This window comes from Pomacea canaliculata, linkage group LG12 (genome assembly GCF_003073045.1).
Source record: "Pomacea canaliculata isolate SZHN2017 linkage group LG12, ASM307304v1, whole genome shotgun sequence".
NCBI classification, from domain to species: domain Eukaryota; kingdom Metazoa; phylum Mollusca; class Gastropoda; order Architaenioglossa; family Ampullariidae; genus Pomacea; species Pomacea canaliculata.
Genome location: NC_037601.1, coordinates 1,948,986 through 1,967,956, shown reverse-complemented (window position 1 = coordinate 1,967,956; position 18,971 = coordinate 1,948,986). Strand labels below are relative to the sequence as shown.

At 43.5% G+C, this 18,971-nt stretch overlaps 3 protein-coding genes and 2 long non-coding RNA genes across 6 annotated transcripts in view; 1 reads left to right on the top strand and 4 right to left on the bottom strand.

Annotated features, from left to right (window-relative positions):
• Window positions 1–1,480: 1,480 nt before the first annotated feature.
• Window positions 1,481–5,271, bottom strand: LOC112553355. The gene is made up of 5 exons (XM_025220514.1): window positions 4,894–5,271; window positions 3,683–3,919; window positions 3,244–3,381; window positions 2,401–2,630; window positions 1,481–1,863 (listed from the first exon to the last, which is right to left on the bottom strand). Exons 1-5 carry the CDS (start codon window positions 5,003–5,005, stop codon window positions 1,732–1,734), a joined length of 849 nt encoding a protein of 282 aa, XP_025076299.1. The 5' UTR covers window positions 5,006–5,271; the 3' UTR covers window positions 1,481–1,731.
• Window positions 5,272–6,071: 800 nt separating this feature from the next.
• Window positions 6,072–9,548, bottom strand: LOC112576745. The gene is made up of 5 exons (XM_025259422.1): window positions 9,344–9,548; window positions 8,004–8,228; window positions 7,401–7,535; window positions 6,954–7,198; window positions 6,072–6,517 (listed from the first exon to the last, which is right to left on the bottom strand). Exons 1-5 carry the CDS (start codon window positions 9,414–9,416, stop codon window positions 6,338–6,340), a joined length of 858 nt encoding a protein of 285 aa, XP_025115207.1. The 5' UTR covers window positions 9,417–9,548; the 3' UTR covers window positions 6,072–6,337.
• Window positions 9,549–10,002: 454 nt separating this feature from the next.
• Window positions 10,003–13,624, bottom strand: LOC112576744. The gene is made up of 5 exons (XM_025259421.1): window positions 13,486–13,624; window positions 12,400–12,630; window positions 12,069–12,206; window positions 11,408–11,646; window positions 10,003–10,960 (listed from the first exon to the last, which is right to left on the bottom strand). Exons 1-5 carry the CDS (start codon window positions 13,559–13,561, stop codon window positions 10,769–10,771), a joined length of 876 nt encoding a protein of 291 aa, XP_025115206.1. The 5' UTR covers window positions 13,562–13,624; the 3' UTR covers window positions 10,003–10,768.
• Window positions 13,625–14,073: 449 nt separating this feature from the next.
• Window positions 14,074–18,971, top strand: part of LOC112576746 — a 25,892-nt gene continuing 20,994 nt past the window's right edge. Inside the window, exons 1-2 of one of the 2 annotated variants that reach the window (XR_003101897.1) lie at window positions 14,074–14,156; window positions 17,051–17,215. This is a non-coding gene — a long non-coding RNA (uncharacterized LOC112576746). Of the gene's footprint in view, window positions 14,157–16,107; window positions 16,446–17,050; window positions 17,216–18,971 lie in introns of those variants that run through there. The other variant, XR_003101896.1, reaches the window with a different exon arrangement.
• LOC112576747 overlaps window positions 15,031–18,971 on the bottom strand; it is a 13,569-nt gene continuing 9,628 nt past the window's right edge. The window contains exon 3 of the long non-coding RNA XR_003101901.1: window positions 15,031–15,184. This is a non-coding gene — a long non-coding RNA (uncharacterized LOC112576747). The remainder of the gene's footprint in view (window positions 15,185–18,971) is intronic.

Sequence of the window (18,971 nt, the reverse complement as noted above, 5' to 3'; positions counted from 1 at the left end):
AGTTAAGAATAATCCGTGTACATCACAGTCCTTGTCTTGTTCTCGTCGTTTTATTACGGGTACATTGTACTGAGCAGCTTGCTTTACACACGCTATTGTATTTAGCTCTTTGCTGTTAATACATAAGGTCCTTAGATTATTATTATTCCCCCAGCGGACCCGCTATAGGGCAGCCCCCCTCAGTTGGGTCAATGTAATTTTGTGATTGATTTATAAAAAAATTCTGATCTTCAGCCTTTTTTTTTTTGGTTTGGGAATCAGGGCAGATCCCTGATGCGTGGAAGACAGGGCTCATCTTCAAATTACCTAAGAAAGGAGATCTTGGCTGCAATGATTGGAGGGGCATAACACTTCTTTCCCTCACCAGCAAGGTCTTCAGCAAGATTGTTTTGTCAAGACTGACGGCAACTCTTGAGAAAGACCTCCGACCACAGCAAGCAGGATTTCGCCCTGGGCGATCCTGCTCTGAACACATCTTCATTCTTGGCTTGAAGGTCAGTGCAAAGAAAATGAAAAGTATGAGAGTGAACACCAAAGTCCAAGACAGCATCAAACTAAATGGAGAAGAGATTGAGGACGTTGACAGTTTCTCCTATCTTGGGTCCAAAATGTCAAACACCGGGGATGCGGAGGTGGAGATTCGAGCCCGACTGGCGAAAGCCAGCCAGGCCTTGGCCTCACTCAGGAGCACATGGAAGGCAACAAACATCAGTAAGAAGATCAAGCTGAGAATCTTCCAGTCACCTGTGATCAGCACCCTCCTTTACGGATCAGAATCTTGGAAGATGACCAAAACCATCTGTAACAGACTTGACGTCTTCCAAAACAGATGCCTCAGGCGCATACTTAACATCTTTTGGCCAAACACCATCACCAACGAAGAACTCCACCGAAGAACTGAAACCGAGTCCATCACCACGCAGGTTCAACGAAGGCGTTGGCGATGGATTGGACATGTGCTCCGCCAGCAGACAGCAGACCTTTCCAGAGTCATCCTACGATGGACTCCAGACGGCCGAAGAAAGCGAGGTCGCCCAAAGGAAACTTGGAGAAGAACAGTGGAAAGGGAGATGAAAGGAAAGGGCTGGACATGGGGTCACTTGGAGCGGGTTTCAGCCGTAGGTGGCGGACTCTGGTTGAGGCCTTATGTGCAACCTGATGCACGAAGAGGAATAGATAGATAGATATTGAATACACAAGACCATTGTCCTGAGGAATATTAATTCAACGCCTATGAACTGTCATGATGAATGTTTATAAATGTTGTGAATAGGTGTGGAGAGGCAGCAAGACACAAGGTACATATAGATCTTCCACTTGTACTTTATACAGTGACTACAGTGAAAGTCAATATATATATACATGTGGATGTTTAGAAGGGCCAAGTGCTTCAAATAATTATATTATGTTGCTTTTAATTATGTAATTTGCCAGTGCATGACAAATACCATGTCTCGCAAACTGAATAAAAACCAAAGCAGACCATCTTGGTCAACTTTAATCTGCTTGAAGTGCTATTTTCTCATTTGACAGCTCTTGTGCTTGTTTATCATTATTTACAAACATCGTAACATGTCATCACTTCCTGCCCATTGGCTGGTTTCCAAAAAACCCAGGTGTGGTTTCAAGGTAACAGAAATGTCAGAGGTATTTTTGTAAACATTGCTATGTGTTTTTGGCGATGTTGCATCAAACGCTTCATTATTGATAAATTTCACCGCAGTTGTCCTTTTAGTCTGTTGGGAAAGGCAGTTGCTCTTGTGTGCCATACGTCTGCTTGCTGTTCCCAAGTAACCTCCTCGTTGGTTGGGGAGAGTCCTCGTTGATGGCGCCAGCTCCTGCCATGAGATGAGGTCCTCCCCACTACAAAGTAAAGTAAGCATACAACTTGCTAGACAGCATTTACCCATTTTCTTTAATTTATATATTCCTTCGAAATTCAGATTGAATAAGCATTTATTTATCAAAATAAAAACTAGATGGTTGCAGAACAGCCTTTTCTTAACAAAATTTACAATTGCAAAATTGCTTCCTGTGAAAAATTTTTCTACACATACAGGTCTAAGTAAGGTTCAATTAATACAAAGTATAGCACAAATCCATGAAATTTTACAAAAATCAGATCAGGAAATATTGTGACAACGGTGATGTGAACAGCCAAAAAAAAAAACAAAACATCCACTCGGATCTCCACTGCAGTAGAAAGGAAAGGTGTTTGTTGTTTTTCGCCGAGCCAGCAACTAAGGATATGTCACGGCAAAACAGTTGCCCCATGCAGAGATAGAGAAAAACAGCGTGCCCGAGACGAGATTTGAACCCATGACAGCCGATCCTCACTGTATTGGTGACGACCGCCCTTAGGAAAGAAAGACGGGGTTAGGAGGGGGAGGAGAAACGTACCCATAGCTCTCCGCTGCTTCGTCGTCGGAAATGGACTACGGACACTGCTACCACTGTCAAGATGAGAGCGGTGGTTGTAGCGGCGATGATGGCGATGACGGTGGAGGACATGAGACAGCCGTCCGTCTCGTCGCTGTCGTCGCCACAGTTGTTGTCGCCGTTGCAGCGCAGCTGGCTGGAGATGCACCGCCCATTGTCGCAGCCGAATTCAGTGGACTGGTCACACGGTTCTGTTAGGGGTTAGCACGTAGGACAGTAGTTCCATCATCATCATCATCATCATCATCATCATCATCATCATCATCATCATCATCATCATCCCCATCGTCGTCGTCGTCGTCGTCGTCGTCGTCATTATCATCATCATCATCGACTTAAATTAGTCTGCGACATTTGGTCAAGACACTTTGACCACAGTGTTGACTCGTCTGGCACTGACTGTCCACTGAGTCGCCGCGGTCAGTCTGTAGGATTCCAGTCAATCCAGTCATGGACGTTGCTTGCTTGACCCTCAAATTGACTGCATTTATTTTTGTATGAAAAAACTGTCGACTGTTTTCTCCCGATTCTTCTGTGCGTCTGCTATGTTTGTCACTTCTTTGTGTCTATCTTTGTCTCTTTGTGTCTATGTCATTTCTTTGTGTCTATGTTTGTCTCTTTGTGTCTATGTCATTTCTTTGTGTCTATCTTTGTCTCTTTGTGTCTATGTCATTTCTTTGTGTCTATCTTTGTCTCTTTGTGTCTATGTCATTTCTTTGTGTCTATCTTTGTCTCTTTGTGTCTATGTCATTTCTTTGTGTCTATGTTTGTCTGCGGCGTTCAAATGTGAGTTGAAGTTCTTACGTGTGTGAAATCGCACTGCCAGCAGCCGGAAGTGGAGGTCACCTGACGTGTCGTTGGACGACAGCACGAGGAAGACTGTTTGGTTGGTGGACACAAACTGCAGGTGAGCGGAGGGCGCCCCGCACAGCCCGTTGCTGGCTGTGTGACGTCACAACAGGACTAATTAACGAACAGTGCAATAGGTAAATAATGGTACAGTTCAACCGCCACACAAGATTCAAACAGAGCTCGTAACCTCAATTTAACGTCAACAGATGCAATGCAAACTGTTTTCTCTCCCCCGCCCCACCCCTGCTCTCCCCCGCCCCACCCCTGCTAACGGCCAAGCTGTTAAGCTAACCCCGGGTTCAATGTAGACTGGGTGGTTAGTGATCACAGAGATGGAAGTGAATACATTCACACACACACACGTGGTGTGAAGAGATGTTAAGTGACCTACGGGTGAGCCTGGTCCTGGAGTCGCTGTCCACAATGTCCAAGCGCTCATGCAGGCATCTGGGTCCAGGAAGGCGGAAGTCCATCAGGGAGAGAAAGAAGCGACCAGAGCGGCCTGGGGATGCTGACGTCACAGTCACCCAGCACGGACTGTTCTCTCGCACCAACGTCCAGTTGCTGACGATGAGCTGGCTGGCATCGTCGACGAGGACTTGGTGGTTGCAGTAATTTTCTATGTTAACTGTAAACAATGTGGTCAGTGTGACTGTGTCGACAAGTTAACACCCAGTCAGACATTTTACAGCTCGACAAAAGATGAAGATGGCTACCGGCGAAGGTCTTGTCTTAGTAAACAGAAATAGTTTGTTGTGACACCTGGTCTCAGACTAATGGACTAGTGGCTGGCTGTGTGTAGTCGTCGCCAGGTAGTCGTTAGGCGATGTGTCTCACTATTTTGAATACCCTGCCATCATATTTTCTTATCTTTCACAGAATCTTATCACTGCTACGTTTTGTTTCTTGAACTCTTTAGTTCTTTCGTTTCAAAACTGAGGAGATTCGTGTCACATGCTGGTCCATGTCACGTGGTTGTGTGGTCGCTTCATTAATTAAGTTCTGCTACAGGGCAGATTCTAATTGTTTGAAATCAGTGTTGTGACTGCCAGTAATTTGTTTGTTTGTGTTTAACACCGTGCCAGCAACTAGGGCTACATCACGCCAATACCGTCAGTGATAACGATGTAGAGGACATTGATAACACGCTGTTTAGATAACGCCCAGAACTCAGACCAGGGAAAGCCTCGGTTTCCAATTAAGAGACTTGCCTCATCTTGTTGTAGATACGGTGACAGTTGCGGCGGTCGGTAGTCGTTGTGCATGACATGATGTACGTCACTTGTAACAGAAACTTTAATTAAGAGTAACTTTTCCCTCCTTCCCTCTAATAACTGCAAGCCACTCCTGCTGAAAAGTATTTCACGACCACAGGATAAGTAAATGACATCAGGAAGTAAACATTGAGAAGCAGTAGATACACAGAAGAGGACAACCGCGTTGAGGACACAGTTGACAAGCTCAGACATCAGAGATCGAACCCCGCGCCTCCAGCTCCCACCATTTTTTTTTTTAATGGTCGGCGAGGTAGGACTTTCATTAGTTGCAACAAAAGTAAGAGAAAGCAACACCAACTGTGTAAAGACTTGAAGGACTACATACCTGTGGACGCTGCCGCGAGGTGAAGGAGGGAGAGACAGAACCAAACTCGTATTTCTGCGGCTCCGTGAAGTGACATCACGTTCTGAACAACTTCCGGGACAGGATGTAGCATTCCACCTAACAGTCCTCTGTCTGTGTAGTAGTGTGAAGTCTCATACTACACTTCACTGTTTTCTTCGTTATTCACAGTCCACAGGGGAGGAGAACCCCGGACACAGACGTGCAGCGTGTCTCGTGCGATCAACCTTGTCTACAGAAGTGTTGATGTAGATACATTACACACACAGTTCTAATGTACCCAGCTTGTAACAGATACACTTCCACGTGCAACCATGGCCATGAACAGTGAACACAGAGATAGGGTATACAGGTTACTCAGTATCACGTAGCTGGGGGTCACGCTGATGGTTTCAGGTCACACCAGATAATGGAGGGTGGTGGTGGTGGTGGTGGTGGTGGTGTGAGGACGGACAATAGGCTGTCTGACATGGTGCTAGGAAGGGACTGGATACTGCGGCTCTTGGGATGTGTGATAGCAGCTTGTGATAACCACGTCACAGTCTCACACACATGTGAATATTGTCCTCTGTCTCTCAAGTCACATCCACAGTCTCATATGTAAACAATGTCCTCTGTCTCTCCCACCACACAGTCTCACTTGTAAACATTGTCCTGTCTCTCCAGCCACACATGTAAACAATTAATGTCCTCTGTCTCTCACAGTCCTGTCTCACGACTTTCCTGTGTTTCTATAGTGGAATGCAACTTTTCTTCTCTTGTGACGGGGTTAAAGTTCAGTGCAAGATATGTTTCCAAAAATCTGAATACGTAATTCTCCTTCCTTGCGTTCTCCAGATACACATCTACAAACATCAGCACGCACAGAAAGAGGTCAGAATCATTAACATCGTTCTCCCATTGCCTGTAGCCTTGACAACATCAGTATCAATGTACATGTTGTCCTCTCTCTGTGTGTTTTGATGTTTGTGAGTGTGTATCTCGAGAAAAGAAGGGGAGAATTCATCTCGGTTTTGGTCAAGAGAATGAATGAATACCACTGATGTCGTCCAGTTGACTTGAAGTATGTGTAGAGTGGCCGACAGACTGCATTCAGTGTTTATTAAGGTTACCTCTCTGTCTCACGCACGCACCCACGGAGGTTTAAAAAAAAAACAGGAAACTGCGATTCAGTTTCATCTTTTACTACTGGACACTCCACTGTAAACATTTACACGACAAGAAACTCAGGCTGTATCTTCAACGATTTCCTAATGTAAACTCATGTTAAAGGTTATTAAATAAACACAAAAATAATGTTTTAATTACAGACGCGACGGTTGCGTGACGTCACAACACCACACGGGAGCGTCACACCAAGGCACGTGACCACCGACAGGGTAGACGGTGGGTGACGTACCCCCAATGTCCTCCACGAGTAACGAAATTAGCGTCCGGTGGGTGTAGCTTCAGTCGCTTCTTCTGTTTGATAAACGGGTGGGGAAGCGGGTGGCACGTTGACCTGACTGTCGACGGCCGAGTAGGGTGGCGGTGGTGGGAAGGCGGCGATGGAGCCGTAGGAAGGTAGTCCGGGTACCTCGGTCTGCTTGACTGGCGTAGCAACCGGCTGTCAAATAGTCCACCAGGCAAATGAGATGTTTGTAAAGTTGTTACATCACATGTCACGTGACATGTCCATTGTCCAGAATTCTAACATCTACAAGTTTTTATTGGTGGGTGGGTGAGGGGAGAATCACCCAGTGGGGCAATAACTACAAGATGATGCGAGATGGAGTCAAGGACTGTTGATTGTGCAGTGTAATGGTGTGTAATGGTGGACTGAGTGTTACAATCTGTTACAGACTACAATGTTACGATGTTAATATGCAGAATTATCGGGACTCGGATGATATGGAGGCTGTGCCGAACGTTTGATGACTCGTACAGTCGGTGTTGAAATAAATTTTTTTTAAATGTCGACTTCGTTTTGTTGACCATAATTTTTTTTAATTACTACTTTACATGTATTTGCATTACAATTATTAATTTGGTTTTCTGCTTACAGCGCGAGTGAGGGCATTGTGCGCCGCCCGACGGTTGCGTCTCCTGATGACATGAACGACGATGACAACAGCGATGACGAGGCCCAGGCCGCACCCTCCAACAATGAAAGCCACCTTCCAGGGCCACGTCAGGAAAGTGCACGACCTCTCATCAGACCAGTCGCCGCAGTTGTTGTAGCCGTCACAGCGGAGTCTGTCGTCGATGCTCTCAGAGTTGTCGCAGACAAAGTCTCCAGAGCTGATGTCTGGAATGAGGAATGGCGGAGGGCAGCAGCTTTGGCTTGACTTATGCTCAAATAAAAGCAGATGGCTAGGAAATGATAAACAAAGCAAAACAAAACACGCACAGGCGAACAGATGAGGAGGGACGGAAGAAGAAGACAATGGAGGAAATGAAGGAGAGGGAGAACTGTTATTGCTAGAGAAACTAGTTGCCAGAAGTCTCACCATTAGAAAAACTAGTCGCCAAGAGTGTGAACTTCATGTTTCTGTTGAAATAGCCGCCAACTTTCCACACGTCGATGACAGCGGTGTCCGATGTTTCGTACATGATGGACGACCATCCCGTGCCACAGATGTTGTCTGCACATGAGGGTTACACAGGGTCAAAGGTCAAAGTTACACAGCCTCGTAATATATAGTAATGTATCTAATATATAGTAACGAGGTAACGTCTGGTAAATTGTCACTAGTTTAATGATTGTAACTTGTTTTAGAACAATTAATCTCTTTTAACTTATTACAGTTCAGTTGAAGATGACTAGTCGAAGAGCATGCTCAAGAGCAAATATCTCCAACTGTGAGAGTTCAGGTGCTGGGAGGGCAGAGCAGAAAGGAGGTGGCTGGCCTCGAACCCCGGCCATTTTACTGTGAGGAGCAGAGCAAGGGTGATACACATTCACATTCACAACTGTCTGGACGAGCATCAACACTCCGTGATTTTGTTAACACAATTATCTGGACTCACATCAAAGCTCTGTGATCTCGTTGGCTTCTTCACACAATGATCACAATTATTTTGCCGGTGTGAGGACAGAGGGCGGCAGTTACCTGAGTGCCAGGAGGTTTTGACGTCACGAATGTACATCCGCAGGTACCTGCAGTCGGAGTCCACATCCAGCAGCTGCAGGCGGAGATGGTTGAAGAGGTTCTCGTGGCGAGACACCACCTTCACCTGGCAGTTCTCGGCTGTACCCGAGTAGCCATCCACGTCGGCCACCAGTAGGGCTGATGACGTCACCAGGTGTGTCTGGCCGCACAGCTCCAACAGGTCGACTGTTGAGGGAAGGAAGTATCGCTGGTTTACACAGGTAAGTTCCACAGGTGACATGATACCCCGCCACCCGCCACCTTCCCTCCCCTCTCTGACTCCTACCCCGATCATGCTTCCCTGGGTCAGGGGTAGGTGATGTGGTCCATTACACTTTTCTCATCATTCAAAATAACGATTAACTTAACCCTGGCCCATAATAAGCAGTGTATTTCAAGGTATGTGACTTTATGAAGAATTATACTGGCTATAAACAAACACTGAGAAGCTTCTGGATTCAGCTTTACAAGTGTTTTAGGGTCTTACAAAACCGAAACACGATGTTAATATATTCAGTGACGAGGCAGCCAGGTGACGTGTCGGTACTCAGATACACCTGTACACTTGTAGTACACAGCGAGACAGGCCGACACCAACATCCAGATAAGTGTGCGCATTCATTGACACCAATATACACTTAAACATACACAGGGAGGCCAAGTGATGGTAGCACTCGTAAGCATGGACACACACACGCACGCACGCACGCACTCGTTAACATGGACACACACACACACACAGACACACACACAGAGACACACACACGTGTTTGTAAACTTGCCCACACCATGCTGCCTACACACAAATAAATGTAGTTGCACAGACAAACACTGACACCAGGCTACACATGTTCCCATCCCTCATAATAATGTTACACACCTTTTGGAGGACGCAATAAAAATGAAGGAGGGGGATGAGTAAGTTAGTGAGTTGCACCGAACGACTCCCTGAGCAGTTACCTGTCTAAACTACTTCACCAGAAGAACGATATATAGATATCAACAATCATGTATCAACAATATATAGACAAGTAAACACGCAGGTAGACATCCTTGTCCAGCTGTTGGTATGAACAGGTACATTCTGGACATGTCTACTTTTACTCTCACTTACTTCCAGTCTCTTTTCTCGATTCATTAGACCTGCAAATCCAGTTGTTAGTCAGCAGGAAATGATGAGGCCTGTCTGACGAGGGCGATTCAACAGGTTGGGATTGAGTTCAACACCAAACAAACAAACAAACAAACAAACAAACAAACAAACAAACAAACAAACAACAACAAACAACAGAGGTACTCACACGTCTGTGGCTGACAGTGCACCAAGCCAGCGAGGAGGATGCCAGCGGCAACAACAACGATGTTGGAAGTCATTGATGTTGATGAAGCTGCTGAAGGTTGCCGAAGAAGATAAAATGACAACTGTCTAGCAGCCTCGGGTGCACACGGGTAGACATTGGACGATGACTGTTCAACCCCTTGCTTCACCCACTTGCTGATTAAAGCGCACGTTGTGTTCTACTTATTATCTACTTTTTGTGTCGTCTGTAATGGCTATCAACAGATGAGTCAGTGCTCATCATTGTTGATAAAATAGTTTCAGGACAAAGATAACAAAGGTTGATAAGTGAAGATGTGGTAATCACTTGAACGGGAGATATCGCTCATACTCACCGAGTGTTTCTGTAATATTTAAAGTGATCGGATTTTCTTTCTGCTACACCGACAATATTTAGTAATGAAGTGATTTGATTAGTTCGAAAGTTTTAGTAATGTTAGTGGTCTAAGTTTGCTTAATTTTTAATGCTACAATTTTTAATAGTGAAGAGATCTGATGCTGGTTTATTTTATTCTGAATATTATTAATGCTGAATCTCTCTCTCTCTCTCTCTCCCTTTCTCTCCCTTTCTCTGCTTCTCTACAAAAACGTGAAATCGTGGATGTAAAAGGAAACACTGAATGCTGTTTTTGTATTTTTTTATTTCTGCACTGGAAGCTACCCACAATAGGAAGTGTAAAAGCAATGCAGTCTGTATGTACCTGCCTATGTTCTCCTCTGTAAATGTAGCTGCAGACAAGAGGGTGGATTTCAAATGGCAGATCTCATTGAGGTCCACATATGTTGTTTATTTGTTTGTTATTTTAACATGAATTGCTTGCCACCTGCCAGCATGTCTTATGATCTTTGTCTCAAGTAATAAGGAAGAAAACAGATGCTATCTACACTTTTTTCTCCAAATCTAAAACGTGAACTTTAAAATTTTTTTTAAAAAAAAGTACAAAAATATCTGGGTGATTAAAGAGCAACAAGAGGTACAAAATATATTCATTAGTCTTTAAAAAATATTTTTTGTTTTCTAATAAATCAGAAGTTAATCCAAGAATAGTACCTCACTGTCCAGTTTCAGTGTAAAATGATTTATTTAAGAAGTGTGTTCTTATTGTTTCTGATTTGTTTTGAGCTGCAAGCAACAGGATGCAGAGTTAGGGGCGACTACTGTCACACAAACTTTACCGGATGTGAAAAACGAGGTGCGCATGGAAAGTACGACCAAGCTGGTGTACAAGCCGGTTGATGAGAGCAACAGCCGCCTTCATACTTGACAGTGCTTCCAATATCTTCTCAGTCAGCAACAGAAGGCCAGGTCATGTGTACACAACTTTCTGTGACGTCACAGTAACCGCCATGACTCCGTGAGAAGAAACTGTCAAGGTAAGCCAAGCCATCAGTTGATCTTCATGCCAGCAGTTGCACCTTCAACTGCTGGTGTCCCTGGCTCCACTCGAGACGGGGTGGAGACCTGAGAGTAGTCTGGAGGATACTCCATGGGCGTGGTGCGGGGCTGATAGCCGCTACCCGGGATGGCGCCGTAGGATGGCAACACTGGGATACCAGGCTGCATGACTGGGGTAGCAACCTGTCAAACAGACGACCAGTCACACTACAAGTCATCTGTCACAGCAGTGGACACAAGGCTAGTGCTCAGTTCTCTAGAACAGCAAGGAGCGAGCTCTCAGAGCTTGAGACAAGCACGAGACATGGACAACAAAGGAAGGAACGGAAGGATGAACAACAGCACCGATGAGTAATAAAAGACAAATATAGAAAACGTAAAAAGGAATGAGGTAACGAAAACTGAGAGTATCATGATTTAGAAGAGGAAGACTAGCAGGGGGTTGAAAAAGGAGGAGGAGTGAAGCTCAAGGCAGAGGTCTGTCTTCAGTGGTGGGTAGGTGGTGGAGGTGGAAGTGGAGAATGGATATGGAGGGTTTTGTTGTTGTTGTTGTTGTTGTTGTTGTTGTTGTTAGGGGGCTGCGTCATGTGACTGTGTGCTATGGGTCAAGGTCAGCCAGCATGTGCTTACATTTGTCTTCTCGTGCTGCGCGCGACGGGATCGTCTCCTGACGGCCATAATGACGACGACGATGATGATGACAACTGCGGTAATGCAACCTCCAGCAATGGCGGGGATCTTCCAGGACCAGGAAATGACGTGACAGAAGTCTTCATCGGACCGATCCCCGCAGTTGTTGTAGCCGTCGCATGTCAGCGTTCTGGCGATGAACCCGTAGTTGTGGCATTCAAAGTCCTCGTAGTTGTAATCTGGTGTCAACAAGATGCTCAGGTAGGAAAAGTGGGATAACTGGTATGACAAAGTGCTGTCACTGGTGTAACATTAAGGTGTTATAACAAATATAACAAACGAGGGCATGGAGGATGTTATAACTGACCTAGTAGATTGCTGCGGTGCATTGCCCTGTGTACACAACATGTTTGTAATAGAAGCTGACACCAAAATGAAACCCTAGGGAGAGACCCTCTGATTTCTCACTGTGGTGTGTGCCTAGAAATGGACGAGAGAGATACAAGTCAGGGGAGAGGGTTAGTGAGTATGATGCGCGCGTACGTGGGTATAAATGTGAACGTGTGTGCGTGTGTGCGTACGTGTGTGTGTGTGTGTGTGTGTGTGCGTGTGCGTGTCCATGCACATGTGTGTCTGGCTTTGAAGGCGTTAGTGTGTTTACCTAGAGAATAACTGGTTGCCAACAACAAGAACCTCATGCTTCTAGCAAAATAGCCGCTGGCTTGGATGTGAATCGTCAGGGTGCTTTGAGTCGTCCTCAGCATCCTTGCTGATGTTGGTACGTATCCACAAATGGCGTCTGCGACAAAAAGAATGGCGCCAGGGACATGAGGCATCGACATCACTAGTCACACGACTGAAGAGGATGCAGCATAGAGCAGCGTGTTGCTGGTCTACTGTCGTGCTTTTATTCAGCCTATTATACTATATTATTACACTGTACTATGTAAGCTCCTCTGCTGTGCTATGTTTACAAAGCGGGGTAGACATACCCGTAAGTGGGTTCCAGGTACCCTGACCATCATACAAGCGCATCGACAGACTCTCGCAGTCAGCGTCCACATTCAGCAGCTGCAGGCGGACAAAGTTGTTGCTTGGAGCATGGTCGGAGCTGATGGTCACCTGGCAGGACTGAGAGAGAGACTGGTACTCAGGGATGTCCACGCGAAGCAGCATGGAGGTGTCGACGTCCAGTGTTTGGTCGCAGTAATCCAGCAGGTTGTCTTTTGAAGGGAATCGAATGACAGAGTTAAGTGGTTATAAAACCAAGACAACAAGGAGAACATGCAATAAAAAATGTCTGCATTAACATAATGGAGAAGCACAATACTGTCTTACCCTCACTGACACCCAAATACCTATAACATGTCTGTCATGTACTGACACACCCACACACACACGTATAACAGGTCTGTCGGGTCACACCTATAACAGGTCACACCCACACTCAGACATAAAAACATCATATTTCCTTCACTGACACTCAAACAGTATGTCTTCACTCACTGACACATCCACACACAATATTCTCCAGTGGTTGACACACCCTGATGGAAGCGTTCAATGCCCTCTTTCATTTCCAGACACATACCTCGAAGGCCTTAACACCGTTCTTTTATATTCAAGGTATTTGCATACGAGTGATATATGAAACACTATATATATATTAAGTTAATTAACAATATGAATGATCTCAGTTTTCAGTATAAGAAAACAGACAAATCTCCTCAGGTGCTCATTCTGCACCCCCTAATAAGTACCCTATCGTTCTACAAATATTTTCCCAATTTGACATTTTCTACAGTTTAACCTTTACTGTGTACACATCAAACAACCAAACATTATATTGTTTACACCTTAAACAACCAAACATATTGTGCACACTTTAAACAACCCAATGTTTACACCTTAAACAACCTATTGTTTACACCTTAACCTATTGTGTACACATGGACAGCTTGCACAACTGTTGTTTTTTGCGTAGACCAGTCTGGCGGCAACCAATCTTTACCCCGGGGGTTCCCGTGTTATCCCTAGACTTAAGTAAGCACCGTAGAGCGGATATGAGTTTCACTTACACCTGGGAAGCTGGCATCGCACTGATGCGGTGAAGAGCAGCAGACAGACGACAACAGCAACTTTGTGGACGTCCATGGCTGCCCGCTGACCATCCGACGAAGGATGACGAGGGCGGCGTGTGCGGCAGGTTTATGTCTCCCTCGCCGCATCACGTGAAATAATTGCACAATGACTGACTGATTAAACTTAGCCACAGTTTGTTGTATGAAGGAGACACGGTCGTTGATAACGACAGGTAGATAAGTATAAGTGTAGAGCAATAGTCGTTTGGTCCTCTCCATCCCCGCCCACGAAGTTGCTCGTCAGGACACGAGTAAACACGTTTTGCTACCCGTGCACCAAACCGTATCATCATCTCCCACAACAAAGGAACACGTGACAAAGCAACAACAGACACCAGAGGGTTAACTTCTCGTATTGAAGATCAACAGCACGAGAACATTATAACCCATTGTAGTTCAGGGTAAGTATGATAACAGTCTACTTCCGTGATGAGTAATCGCAATTTTCTCTACGCCGTTTATTGTTTTATTAGAGAGAGTATCCTACATCAAGTGGCAGATGACAGGACTGGAAAGAGTAAGCTACACGAGGAGAAGTAAGTGAGGATGTTGACCAAAGGAAATAATAGTTGTGTATTCGCCAGTGACGTCTGCCACCTTCTCAGACAGTAAGTTGAACTATTTTGTTGACAGAAGGAGAGAATTGCGTCTACTTAAAAGAACTTTAGAGAGATTGAAAGTTATTCTATGTGTGTGTGAAAGTGAAAGACTGTGTGACATTTTTCAAACAGTGAGTGGAACTTTTTTTGTTTGTTTTGGATGAACAGTTGGCACATTAAGGGGATATTCAGGGTTCATAGTCTTGTGTACGTATAGTGAGTTGAATATCAGAGTTATTAAATGTAAACAGGGCCTGTGTAGAGGCAGAGTTAGTGTTGTCTTTGTCGAAAGAATGCGTGAATGTCACCACTGAATGTGTGATAGCGTGTAGAGGCGAACAAGTTCAGTTGCGTGTGACACTCACATCCCAGCTACACAACTCCGCTCCTTGTCTGATGATCGTCTCCTTACTCTTCCTGTCACCAGAACACATATAGCCACAGGATTTTTAGTTATTGTGCAGTGAAAGAATGGAACTCTCTCCCTTTCCATATCTGCCACCTACCCACTATTGAATCCTTTGAGCAGGCACAGAAAACACACCTCTTCCGTCAACATTTCTCCTAACAACCTATCCCATAATGCTAGTCCTTTGTCACACCCTTCCTTTGTAATATCATGTTACTCTCAGCTCTTGTTCTTGTTAGATGGTTCCGCTTTGTGTTTTCTGTATTTGATTTTATTCTTCGTTAGTACTGTTGTTTATTCTTTCATACTTCGTATGTTGTTTTTCCTTTCCCTTGTATACTGTCATGTTTCGTTCTTGTCTTGAGCTCTAAGTTTCGTTCTTGTTCTTGAGCAAGAAGCATACTCATTAGGAGTGTATGTGCTTTACAAATTTTGCATTTATTATTATTACGTATTTACATTCAACAACAGCACCAGAAAGTTCTTTACACTCTACAGTTTTCAGCAGTTGACATGTTTTTAGCTTCATTTGTCCGTACCACTTGCTCAATGGCTGAGCATAAAGTGCAGATGACTAACTGCATATTGAGCTCATGTCACCTACCCTATTCTTTGGCAATGACTGTTGCTGAAAGAGAGTCATGATGTATTTATTAAATTTCTCAACAACAACAAAATTCTTTAGCAATGTTGAGTTTAAGGCATTAATTAGTCCTATAAATGGCACCTTTAGAATGCAATGTGTTTTTGCATTTGGTTTATTCGTTAAGACAAATGCCATTAGCAGTGTCCGTTACCTTGATAAATTAATATTGTTCACCCAATGCTACTGCAACAGAAGATGTTATATTTATAGGATACTGTATGCACAATAATGCCAAAATACTCATTGTCTACTTGCCATGCTCTAAATTTACATCATTTTCTGCATTTCCATTGTGATCTTCTAAAAGGTTTGACAAAGCAGTTTAATAAATTGCTTTCCTTTTAGCAAATTTTGAGGTCTTCAGAATAAAAGCATTCTTTAGAACATATGTCAAAGCTCTTGAAACAGATTTTTAAATTTTTGAGAAGGAAGATGACAATACCCTGCGACTCATGGTGCATAATGCTTTATCAATGATAAAATGAAATAAAACAGGCTTTACTTCCAAGCACTTTCAAACTCACCTGCCAATCACTTCTGGCTAGAAATGTTAGTAGTTTCTCAGCAATAAATTAATGGATAGATAAGGTAAGATAAATGAGGAACATGTTGTAATGATGGTTGGTATCAATAAGTTCTCTGTCACCAGCAATTGCATGCAACACTACATACTCCCCTATGTACAACCATTTTCCCCCTGCACAATCACAAACACTATCCACACATTTAAGGCACGTTCATGCTTGCATGAATGTTGGGAACAGGGGGTTGTTGCCCCTGTCTGTTGTTAGGCAGGCATTATCGCCCTTACCCGTGCGTGAGCGAGGGGAGGAGGGGGTTGCTGCGTCATAATCTAACGTCATAATCTGACGCAATTTTGGATTTGATTTGACGTTTGGAAGAGAAAAGAAAAAGGAAGGAGGCAGACGACAGAAAAATAACGTGCAGAAGTGAGCAAGGTTCACCGAATCTCTGGGGTATGAAAAAATACTGAGTAGAAGGACTCCCGAGGCAGCCGCGTCGAGACGCGGTTGGTCCTAGCTGTACAGGTGTGAATACGGAAAGGGGAATCAGTGGATTTGGTTCCTTGCCGAGTAAAGGAACTAATGTGGAGGAACGATTAAGGAGGATTCCGAAGGCAGCCGCCAAGTAGGCTCTTTGATTTCGTCTTTGTTTCAGACTTTTGGCTTAACATTTCATTACGCTTCAGACCGGTGATACATTATCGAGCGACAAAGTGCAGGTAAGGCTGTCAATATAAAGAAAATAAAAAACTAAATTACCACAAATAAATAATGATATTAAATAGACAACATCAGTCTTGAAAGACGAGATGGAAATACTGTAAGTGCGAAAATTAAAAACTCAACACTAGAACCGATTACCAGTGATTGAACAACGCAAGTCTTACCTTGTTCCCCAAAACTTTGTGTTTAGATTTCAATTTGGTAGCAGGAAAAGAATCTGTTGCAGTCAAGTTGACAGATATGTTTACATCTTCGTCCTTGTTTTGCGACACACGCGTTTTATTAAGGGATGCTTATGTGTACGAAGCTCATTGTTATTGACACGGATTATTCTCCCTGCCTCGTTATCTTGGGCATTTGCGTGTCCATGCCGTAGTTTTAGCACTCTTTTTCAACAGTTCCATCTGTGTTTGACTTACTAACTGTGTGATTTATATATTAAGCACCTATGCTGGCAATTGTTTTTTAAATATAAAAAGCTTGTGCAAACTTCAGTCATCGCACAGTGAGCACAAATATTTTCTACTATAACCACATATGTTTTCTGTTAACTATACAACACGTTCACAATCTACATATTTCTTGTTTGTTTATTTACAAGTGCCTAAAGAAATCAACAACACCAAATGCTTGCAAGTTGCTGCGTAAATATTTCGTCTCTAATCTCTCCCGTCCCTGCCCCAACTTTGAGAAGATTCACAATCCTTGGGACCCTTGCAACGGAAGTGGAACCCCGTTTGCTTGTGAACCACGCGGGTTATTCAAAGTAAGCAAAACTGATGCTTACTATATTATCAATATTCGATATTTTGTAGCTTCTTTTAGAATAATCCTACCTTTGGTGTGTTTACCCTTGAGTTTTTTTTCTTTCATATCTCTGTTATGCTTTCGATTTTTGCTGTAAATAACTTCTGGCGATTTTGTATTAAGACTTCTGTAAATGGGATGTCGGTGGTGGAAGGTTCCATGACTAACGCGGGAAAAGAAACGCTTTACGTAAATTAGTGAAAAACAATGAACCTTGTATTTTATTTTTCAGATAGCGACCGGAAAATTGGGATGAGGCAGCAATCTGCTGTGGCGGAAGCCCATGGACGAAATGAAATTGTTTCAGAAAATGGTCTGCCGACGCAATTGAAGTATCAACATCCAGCCTGAGGTAAGTCAATAGCGTTAAAAAGTAATTTTTAAAAATCATTAGCGTCATTCGTGTTATCAATCTTGTAGTACTTGTTCATCAGGCAGCTTAGCTGATTGTACCTACATTGTCCTGTTAAAATTGCGACTCCAAAGAAGGATGACTGAAAGAAAGATTTGTAGTAACTAAATCTTTAATTTTAGCTTTCAAAGTTATTTCGTTGTAAACAGAATGGCATACTTGCCAAGATCTGCCGCTTAGTAAGAAATAATTTTGCGTAGTGGTAAATTTAATTAAGCACTGTTGTTAGTAAGTTTAAAAAACAGCTGCTTTCAGCAATTGCCAAAAAATTATCTATAGCTCAAGATATAATGCCTGTTAGTATACCCGGTGGTGTAAAGGATGAAACTTCCTAGCAGGACTAACTTCTCGTATAGTTCTGCCGCATGCGCATGAAGGAACTTCACTTCGTTATCGTTGCTCTAACTGCACTAGCCATTATTTTCCTTTTCTTTTCTTCGCCGATTTACGATAACATTTTTTACTTTTAAACTCTAAACCACATGTTTTCTTGTACACGTCTGGTTACTTGCGTTTCATTAAGCCTTGACAAAGTGGTATAATAACTGCTAACGTAAGACGTAACAAGAAAACACGTGTTAGATTTAACAGTAAAAATGTTATCGTAAATGGCAAAGAAAATAAAAAAAAATGGCTGTGCAGTTAAAGCAACGATAACGAAAGTGAAGTTTCGCTTCATGCGCGATACGGCAGACTATAACTGAGGAAAGTATTAGACTTGCTAAAGGAAGTTGTCAAGATCCTGTACGAGTGGCGCATCACCAATGCTGAGAGTTGGCTGTCCTGGGTTCAGGCTTTCTCCTGGATTTGGCAACTGTTTTCAGAGCTGGCTTTCTATGCCGTGATACAGCATTAAAAACATATGATCCCCCCTCCCCCACTTTAGGTCATTTGCTACCACGTGAATTGTTTAACATTGTAAAACAAACTATTACAGCAATACTCAGATAATGCTGCCTTTTTCAGGATTATATTGCTGTCAAGGAGAAGTATCCAGTTTCTACAACACTCTTGCAGGACGTTAACCAAAGTCAAGCATTTTCCGTAAGGCTCAACGCCCCATTGTAAGAGCGCTTACGCCATGCATCTGATGTGATGATGCATGGACGTAAACAGTGGCAAAGAACTCACGGCCATTCGCATTGTAAAGCCTGCTTTGAGATCATCCATCCTGTTACAGGGGGGGGTGTGTATCATTTTTTGTTACATAGCTTTTTATATTTGTATTCTTGTCAGGTGGTTTGAGTTGTTTTTTCTGTTAAAAAAGGCTTCATGAGAGCTTTTCTGTAGCAGACAGATATTT

Excerpts from the sequence above, each read along its gene's own strand:
- LOC112553355 (XM_025220514.1), bottom strand. The coding sequence starts at position 5,005 with ATGCTACATCCTGTCCCGGAAGTTGTTCAGAACGTGATGTCACTTCAC. Across the intron at positions 3,920-4,893 it reads CCTCGCGGCAGCGTCCACAG|TTAACATAGAAAATTACTGC; the intron begins GTATGTAGTCCT and ends CATTGTTTACAG. Across the intron at positions 3,382-3,682 it reads CTCCAGGACCAGGCTCACCC|CCAGCAACGGGCTGTGCGGG; the intron begins GTAGGTCACTTA and ends GACGTCACACAG.
- LOC112576745 (XM_025259422.1), bottom strand. The coding sequence starts at position 9,416 with ATGACTTCCAACATCGTTGTTGTTGCCGCTGGCATCCTCCTCGCTGGC. Across the intron at positions 8,229-9,343 it reads GCACTGTCAGCCACAGACGT|TCGACCTGTTGGAGCTGTGC; the intron begins GTGAGTACCTCT and ends TTCCCTCAACAG. Across the intron at positions 6,518-6,953 it reads ACAATGCCCTCACTCGCGCT|CCGGTTGCTACGCCAGTCAA; the intron begins GTAAGCAGAAAA and ends ACTATTTGACAG.
- LOC112576744 (XM_025259421.1), bottom strand. The coding sequence starts at position 13,561 with ATGGACGTCCACAAAGTTGCTGTTGTCGTCTGTCTGCTGCTCTTCACC. Across the intron at positions 12,631-13,485 it reads GCGATGCCAGCTTCCCAGGT|ACAACCTGCTGGATTACTGC; the intron begins GTAAGTGAAACT and ends TCCCTTCAAAAG. Across the intron at positions 10,961-11,407 it reads CGCAGCACGAGAAGACAAAT|GTTGCTACCCCAGTCATGCA; the intron begins GTAAGCACATGC and ends TCTGTTTGACAG.